At 25.5% G+C, this 9,866-nt stretch overlaps 1 protein-coding gene across 1 annotated transcript; it reads left to right on the forward strand.

Annotated features, from left to right (window-relative positions):
- Positions 1–947: 947 nt before the first annotated feature.
- LOC139225519 (nucleolysin TIAR-like) lies at positions 948–2,771 on the forward strand (the record flags this gene model as incomplete). The annotated part of the gene is made up of 10 exons (XM_070856322.1): positions 948–1,015; positions 1,074–1,179; positions 1,226–1,324; positions 1,375–1,438; positions 1,495–1,582; positions 1,634–1,709; positions 1,753–1,840; positions 1,887–1,985; positions 2,189–2,273; positions 2,318–2,771. Coding segments are annotated over exons 1-10 (1,227 nt in total), but the record flags the coding sequence as incomplete, so codon positions are not given.
- Positions 2,772–9,866: the final 7,095 nt, after the last annotated feature.

The following is a 9,866-nucleotide window of genomic DNA, read 5'->3' on the forward strand; positions in this document are numbered from 1 at the left end:
CTTTAAAATCCCCTCATAACATAAATATTATAATCAAAAAATCTTCGGTAAAATGAAGTTTATAACATATAGCTATAATAGCAAAATGAATAGAGATTATATGTCAGCCTCTATATACTCTAAAGTTTACATAACTATAAATATTAATTCATTACTAATATAAAGAATACATATTAATAAAAATTAAATATTCCAAAATCTCGTGAATAATGTGGTAAAATATAGCGTTAAGTTTATGATAAGAAACTAAAGTAACCTTGATTGTTAATAAATTTTTTAATAAGATATTATGATAAATAAGAAGATATTAATATTATTAATTTTTTCAAACAAACATAACATTTTTTTATATCATGATATCTAAACAATAATATATTAACGTAATTTATTTAAATAATATATTTATAAGAATTATATATATTGACTCATTTATTTTATTTTATAAAATAAAACAAATTTCTATATTTTTTAAATTTCTACATTTTTTAAATTCCTATATTTTTTAAATTTTATTAATCCCCTTATAAATTGCATTATTTTAACTTACTCATACAATATATGTATTGTAATCTTTCTAATGTTTTCATATCCTCATAATCATTTAATTCATATCCATTAAAACTTGTATTCATTGATTCAAAATTAGAAAAAACCAAAATCATCACCAAAATATGAAGTCATTACAGTAATTTGAATAAAAATATATCTTAAATAGGTGCTATCTTGCGTACGCTGCTAAAACTATTATAATTATTATTAGTTATGCTTATTCTTTAATAAAATAAGAAAATTCATTTACAGAGTAGTATAATTAAATCAATTATTTAGATAAATTCATAAATTGTACGAATATAAATAGCTTAATATCATATTTCATCAAATGAATTATAACAATGATAAAGTTCGTACATACGAGTGGTCTTACGATAATTAACGAAAACTCAGGTATGGCGTACGGTGGACCTATATATTCTGGCTCATTAACATCAGATATGGGACAACCTGGTTGTACTTTGTATAGCTTAATATATATTTTTATAATTGGAAAATATATTTTTTATAAAATAATATAGATATATCGGAAATATACATAGATCTGTAGATGAATCTGTATTGTTAACAATATTACATCAGTTTTTTCCTGGACATGTTATCCAATGTAAGATATTTCCTGATGTGGTATTTATATAATTTCTATGTGTTCAATGAATAATTTTCTATATAGAATAATAGCAATGATTTATATTGTTTTATGACATTTACAGATGTAAATGTTGCGACTTCAGCTTTATCAATATTAAATGGTAGAGATGTAATGGGGAAGGTATAATTAATATGTGCATATATAATATAGATAATAACTTTAATATTTAGAAATTAAAAGTTAATTGGGCATCTGGAAATGCAAATCAAGCAAAACTACCACAAATAACAGGGAGTATATAGCTATAAATATATACATACATTTTTTATTAAATAATATTAATTTAATAGCCACACATTCTATTTACATTGGTGATCTACCACACGAATGTGATGACAATATGCTTGCGCAAGCATTTAGACCATTTGGTGATGTGTTGTAATATAAGCTTTTTGATTTGATTTGCAGAATCATAAATAAATTGTATAGAAGTTCAAGAGTAGTACGAGATCCAGAAACTGGTCTTAGTAAGGGATTTGGATTTATAGTATATCGACATCAATATGTAAGTTAGTATATATCATTTGTGTATATTTAAGTTTATGTAGGAAGCTGAAGATGCTATACAAAAAATGCATGGTGGTACTATTAGTTCAAAAACTGTTAAAGTAAGTTGGGCAACAAGATCTAAAGCAAGTAAGATTCAGTTTGACATAGTTATCATTTCTGTATATATAAATAGCTGCTTCTGTACCACAACTAAATTATAATGATGTATATCAACAATCTAGTTCATCGAATACAACACTTTATGCTGGTAATCTTCCTGAAGGAATGACAGGTTAATTATTATTTATTATTAATTAAAATTTTATGATTATTATTATTAAAATTTTATGATTATTTATTATTAAAATTTTATGATTATTATTAAAATTTTATGATTATTAATTAAAATTTTTGTGATTGTTAATTATTATTTATATTTTGTGATTGTTAATTATGATTTTGTGATTATTATTAATGATTCATTTTTTGTTACAGAACAATTTCTTATTTCATTTTTTGAACCTTATGGTGCTGTTATTGAAACTAAAATATTTCCTGATAAACATTTTGCATTTGTCAAGTACTAATGTTTTTTGTGTATTAAAATTTTAATAATTATTTCAGAATGGACTCTCATGAAGCAGCTGCAACTTCTATTGTCAAATGTAATGGACAACCTGTTGATGGATGTGTAATGAAAGTTTGGTGGTCTCGTGAAAATCCTACATTGCCAACCTCCATGGGTTCTACACTTTCAAATATCTCCTCTAATATCCATCAATCTAATCCATCCTATATTGGATCTAATATGCAAAATGCTTACAACATGCAACCTAACACAAATACCACAGCTGCACCTCCAGTTCAATCATATTACAACTATTATAGTTCTGCTTTAGCATCAAATCCACACCTACAACAGCAATATAGTGCATATGCTGCGCAATATTATTCAATGTATAATGCTAACGCAACTGCCGCTGCTTATGGATCGTATCCCTATGCAATATGCAACAACCTATTGCTCATAATCAACAAGTTAATCCAACTACTGCTGCTACTTCTGCTTCTCATAATGGTACAGATGTTAACAGCAATCAAAATAAACATTAGTATATATGGATATTTCATGAACAATCCTATTACCATGTACCCTATTTGGTAATTATTGTTTTAATGGATATTGTTATCTGATTTTTGCTTTTTTTCTGCTATTATATTACAATTTATTTCTTTTTTATTATATAAATTTTTTATTTCTTATTGTGTAATAACCTAAGGGTTGAAGCAAAATGGAAAATTAAAAAGGATGAAGCAGGATCCAACCTATGCCCTAAAAAAATGTATTTTATAATTGTTGATGATTATTAATAATTTTACGAATTTAACTATTATAAAATATTTATGTTAATTAAAATAAGTAAGAGTCTATGTTATAGAATTTAGTAATATTTTCAGATTTAAGATATTTGTTAATTTAAGTATACACATAATCGACATGCTTTAAATGTATTCATTTAAAAAAATGAAGGTATATAATCTTCATTTACAACAGCATATTCTGGCTTTTTAAAATGTGAAAAACAGTTTTTCGGATTTAGTTATACTCCTTAAGTCGGCTAAAATCGTAATGCTCATCGTACGATTTTTAATCCCATTAGTTTATTAATGAGATTGGCGCTTTATTGTGAACCTTTTTTTAGTCATTCAGAGTATATTTCAGTTAATTTTATTATTATAATCAAATTAAAAATAAAGCCGAGTGAAATTTATGATATAAGTACTGTTTTGATATACAACAACTAAGTTAATGGTAAATTTCGTGACTCCAAAAAGTACACCACTTTCGATTTATATCTTATTCTGATTTTATCACGATAAATTTTTTCGTTAATAAAAGATGTGAACTGCTTTAAATTTAATGCATCTTAAATACATCTGAATTTTTATTTAATCTTGTTTCGTGATAAATCGTTTACTTGTCTAATCACTTTAAACAAGCATTCTGGGAGTATTTCATTTCATTTTACTTTTGTCCGCTATATCACTTTTTAAGTAAATTTAGAAGTAATGCTCTATTATATATCAAATACATTAAGTGAATAATGTGGATAGATAAAATTATTAAATGCGCATGCGAACTGGACTTATTGAATTATTTTAGTCTGAGTTGTGTAGAAATATATTAATTACATTTAAAGCTATAAACTTCTGCATTAAATATATTGATTTAGTTTAATATTTTATTAGTCGCACACAGCTGTTATATAACAGATTATTTTTGTATACGAGTAGAAAAAACCTTGACTAATACTATTTTTAACTATTTTTAATAGTCCTTTTCAATATAGAAGTTCTAAAATATGTGAAATTACTTTCAAAATTAGGAAACCGACAACTTTGTTCGATACGGAATATTTAATTAGTTTTCCTTGCTGTTTCATATATATCTTTATTCGGAACCACGTTGTATTCATACATAGAATAATATGTGACGTGATCTTAATATGTGACGTGATCTTAATATTTGAAATATACTTAATATTTGAAATATACTTAATAATTTATGGGTTTGCATCATTCATGTTTAACATATACAATATTATGGAATTATTTGAAATAACGCATTTTACTGTCGTGAAATATTTAAATTATATTATAATTTTAACAAATTATATTATAATTTTAACAAATTATATTATAATTTTAACAAATTAATATTATAATTTTAACAAATTATATTATAATTTTAACTTTTATAAGCTTATCGTTTATTTTTAATACATATATAGTTCATCCAAGATAAAACATTTACTGAAAATTATAAAATACCATTTCTTCACAAATGCATATGAACTTTTGTTAACACGTCTTAATTTAAAATGAGCCGAAGAAAACTACCATTATTATTATATAACTGCTATTTTATAATATCTGTTAATAAAATTGATTAGTTAGAATAAAAAAATATAACTAACAAGAAAGTATTTTCCCACACCTATTAATACACTATTTAATAAGTACATTTTTCCCTACTATTTAAGAACGATACCGCCTTTTGTGAAAATATTCTTCCAAATATTGCCTAGAAACCCTTGTTTTAATCTTTAATCTTTAATATTCTTGACTTGAGCCTACACCAGCAAGATCCGATGGTATTAGTATGGTGTCTATTTGAAACGTATTAAGCGGAGTGGATAGATGTATTTAATATCTCTCAGCTTATTGTATGCCGCCCATTCATCACTGTAAATGATGTCCCTTCAACTATTTCTCTTTTAATGATGCCTTACCAGTGATTCAGTGTTTCCTTTTTCCAACATTGAATTGACGAATTTCCTTAAAAAAATAATAGCGTTTAACTCATCCATCGAGGAAAAAACGAGCCAAGGACCATCTACCCGATTCCGATATCTTTCTTTTTTAAGGAAGGGTCTAATTCTGATATTACTTACATATTCAATGAGATGAAGAAACTTCTGATAGATCTGAGTCGTCAAGTGCATACTCATTTTCGTTGAAAATCAATGCATAATCTAATTCATTCTAGATTTATCTAATTTTGAAATGTTTATATTACTCTCGTGTTCTATTTGTGGGTTGTCTTGAGATAGTAAAAGGAACTTACTATCAGGCGGAATTTTCGACTTTCAAGTATCTTCCCCTATTCTATTTTCGTTTTCCATGAAGAAAGGATCCATATATTTCAACAATATATCCATAGAAATGTTTCCTTGATTGACGCCAATGTAAAAATGGCGTACTGTGCCATATCAAAAATGTACACCAGCTTTATACAATTAAATTTATCATTTTAATTGTAAAAAATATTTTATTGTCCATTGGCCAATAAAATATGACTTTATTTTATCACTTTTACTGTAAGACGTTGTTAGATTAGATTGGCCATGGAAGAATGTATTCTTTATATATAATTGAGAATTTTTTACAACTAAAGCTCTCATGAAAATAACAGAAATACTTTTTACATGCATGCCTGTAATTAAATTTAGTATTATTTCTATCATTATAGCTTTTTTAATAAATGGGTCTTCCTAAATTACTTTTCTTGTTTAAAACTTAACTATATTGAATTTCCTACAATTGAAGGATCGCTGGGGCTGTTATTTGGTAGTTTCATTTTAAGAGATATCCGAATAATTTTTCATAATTGTTTAAGCGGAGACAAAATGATCGTCACTCTTAATGTTTACCATTTTCAATAACTTCGTGAATTAAAATTTGATGAAGAATAAAAATTCTTGTAACTACAGTATAATAACAAATAGATTAAATTATTGTGTGAATACAAGCCAGGGTTTTCTACATATCTATTAAAATATAGCCCCTATTCAAAAAACTTTATATTATAAGAAATAAAATATTAAATCAAAATTCAGACTTATTTATAATGTATTGAATTTATAACACTCCATATTTTTTTTTTAGTTAAAAAATATATTGTGAAAAAATAGGAAGAAATACTAATCGGAAAAGGTCTTGTTATTGGAGTCACACACTTTACCCAATTAATTTGATAAGATTCAAGATATTAATATGCTTTTTTATATTTTTAACATATATTTTTTTGGAATTTACATTATTTGTAAATTTCGAGAATTTTGAGAATTTTGAGAATTACTACGAGCTGTATGGTCGAAATTAGACATAAAATTTTAACATTCAAAATTGCATACGAATTTTGTTTTGTTAATAATTTAAGAGAGAACTTTATTTTTATGTTTACTTATCAAAAACCCTTAGCAATTTAAAGGGAACCCAATCTTTTTCTTGTGTTTTACACTTCCTTATTACTTTTAAAAACTTTTCGTAATGTTTCAATTCTGCTTTTGTGGACACCAGAAGCACTCGAGTTTTACCTTTATGAATTAAAAAATTCATAAAGGTATTCTAATACATGGTTATGTTTTCGTAGTCATGAGAGCCATCCGTATTAATTATCGAACCCATGTTATGATATTGAGGAACAATTGTTTCTAATGTCGCCTGATCTCTGATGGAAGTTTGAAAAATGGAAATCTCTCCAATTCTCAACGACTCTATCAGAATATATATATTCTGATATAAATGCAATTAAGATAATCTTGAGTTTGCGAAAACCTTCAAACGTGAAATTTCAGCGAGCGTGAAAAATATAAATCATAAAAAATAATATATTTATTTTTCAATTAGTTATTTTATATCCATATTGAACTATTTTATAACGGTGTGGAAAAAATCTACGATGATCAACTCATTTTAATTCATTTTAACTCATTTTAACGTTGAAATGGCTTTAAGGAACTATAAATCATAATATTTCTGATAGTTATACATATATTTTAAGTTTTTAAGGTTTTTATCAGTTGATATGATGTTTGGATTACACATCTGATGACAAATCTCTTGTTCACTGTTACTTTTCATATCTTTAAATTTATCATCAATGTCATTGATCAAATGAGAATAAAATTCGACGTCAAATCTATATCATTCATGGCACGAGTGTAAGCATTCCAAGACTCAGTGGGATACTTTGTAGAATTCAATTTTTTTTCAAAATAGTTTTTAAATCGATTTTTTTCCATTTTTCGGCGACTATTTTTAATTATAGAAATTCTTTTTTAAAAAATTTTCCTTTTTTTAAAACAATAAAATGAAAACATTTAATTAATAGTCTAAAGCCAACATCATAGAATTTAGGAATACTCTTTCTTTTGAATCTTTCGTCAAGTATAAAAAGTAGATAGATTTTTTTAAAAGCAATATAACTTTGTGTTTGATAGTCAACAACTAGTTACTTGGTAAAAAAAATTTTTTATTGACAACATAGATGAATATAATTTTTCCGGCAGATTTTTTTATTAATACTTAAAGTAATAGGATATGTTTCTCCAAATGATCAGCCACATATTATATACAATTAATTAAATTCTCCTGGAGGTACTTTAAGTGCACCCGTCTGCAATCCACACCATTGAATTTTTCATATTTGTCAGATGTGTATAAGTTGTGAAAATAAAACAATCAGAATCATATGATCTTGAATCGTGCAAATAAAAATTTTCATTTCATAAGGATGAAATACCCATTTCATTAAGAATTTTTTCATCGTTAATTGAAATTGAATTTGATTAAAAATACATTTGATATGTTTTTGTAAATTTCCTTTTTCGTTATGAGGGGCAGATTATATATATTTTCTACTCTAACGACAAAGAAAATTTTACTACTTTGGTACAATGTAGTAAAATTTTCGCTGTCTAAATTTATTGGCTTGTACGGTTTATTGAATATCGTTTTCCGTAAGGTTATGAAAATCTGTCTCGTTAATTTCCAAAATATTATTAATTGGATGTGTTCTCAATCTTCCTTTCCACTCACAAATATGACGGCTCTAAAAATGAAACTTATCAGTGGCATAGTCTTTCCCTTAAAAATTATTATAAAAATTTTTTTCTATCAGTTTTTATAATTTATGATTCAATTTTTAAAGATTATAACTTCCATGATTTAAAAACGAAACAGCTAGAATTAAAAGCACATACAGCATGGTATTCAAATATCGCGCATGTGCAAACAGTTTTGACAAATTTACCTTATGCCATATATACATATACATATATATATATATAATATTGTGGTATATGCATATATAATATTGTGATATATTCATATATATATATATATATAAATATTGTGGATATATTCATATATATATAATATTGTGATATATTCATATATATTCTAAATTTGCGATACCCTTGAAATATGGAATTTCTCTTGCAGATTTAACTCTCGTCAGTTATCACTTTAAATGTAGGGTCCATCCATTTTAATTATTCTAACGATAATAATAATAAAATAGCTCAATCATATGGTCTCTCATAAAAATTAAAAACATGCATTCTGATAAACTCTAATCTACATTATTTTATGAGAGTGCGTTGGCTTTGTATTGAGTTGTATCACAAATATATAAATATATATAATTTTTATAAGGATTTAGTACAATAAGAGTCGCTATCGATAGAAGAAAGTGCCATATCTGCTAGAAAAATCTCGTAAATAATAACACTCTATGCATCTAAAATTATATACATCTGGATATCGTTATAGGATTTACCATATGATAGATATATTCACTGCCTTGCTTCTACCAACAGACCGATTTTTAGTAAAAGAAAAGAACAAATATTCTTTCCTTTATAATATGTTATATTTTTTGATAGTTGCCTCATCTTATATATAATAGCAGGCAGCATTCTTAGAATGTTTTTGTCGACTTTTTTCGGAGACAAAGATACTCGAGTGTGGGAATGAAGTAAACTTTAGTTTAACAAATTATATGCTTTTTCTTTATATTTTTATTTGCCGACTATAAATTAATACAGAAATGTGTTTAGTTTATAATGACTTTTAAGTTATTTTGTACTGAAAAGAGCCTTATTTTATTATTATAGATTGTATTTAATTTTTTGTTGTGCTTATGATAATTTAGTCTGTGTCAAACTATTTGATTGGTTTTTTGTGATATATCACAGTTTATTGTTGCAGAAATAGCTGAAGTAATTGGTGAATCCAACTCAATATTTGAACTCACATTCAATGCGATAAAGAGCGTAGTTTCTAATTACTACTGAGATACTATGATTTATCGTCTAATGAAGATAATTCACTCTCATAGTATGATGTACCAACTTATGTCTCCCCACTACTATCGTAATATTTAATTATACATTTAAACTATTATTTTCGCGCAAATAACGCTAAAAAATATTAATATATAAAATGAATCATTTTGCTACAGTTTAACTGTCAAGTGACCTTTAATATATTGGAGCATTTTAGTTTAATAAGCTCTGCATAAATTCTCTAAGTAAAGTATATCGACAGGAACTTATTCTAATGCGCGCGCGCGATATAGTTAGTATCAATTTTTCTAGAAATATTAATTTTCAAATGCTTTTTGTGCAAATAAAAATTATAAAACAATTATAAAAACAAATTGCATTTATCTATAAACGTGACTCTGGTCTGGAATTGTATAAAAATATATTGTAAATGATGATTATTACAACCAATATTTAATTTATTTTTGAAATGCTTTTCATCATTAGCATTTTAATTGATAGTAACGTTATGAATTTAAAAAATCCATTTCTAATTGAAA

This window comes from Pempheris klunzingeri, unplaced genomic scaffold (genome assembly GCF_042242105.1).
Source record: "Pempheris klunzingeri isolate RE-2024b unplaced genomic scaffold, fPemKlu1.hap1 Scaffold_787, whole genome shotgun sequence".
Classification (NCBI taxonomy): Eukaryota; Metazoa; Chordata; class Actinopteri; order Acropomatiformes; family Pempheridae; genus Pempheris; species Pempheris klunzingeri.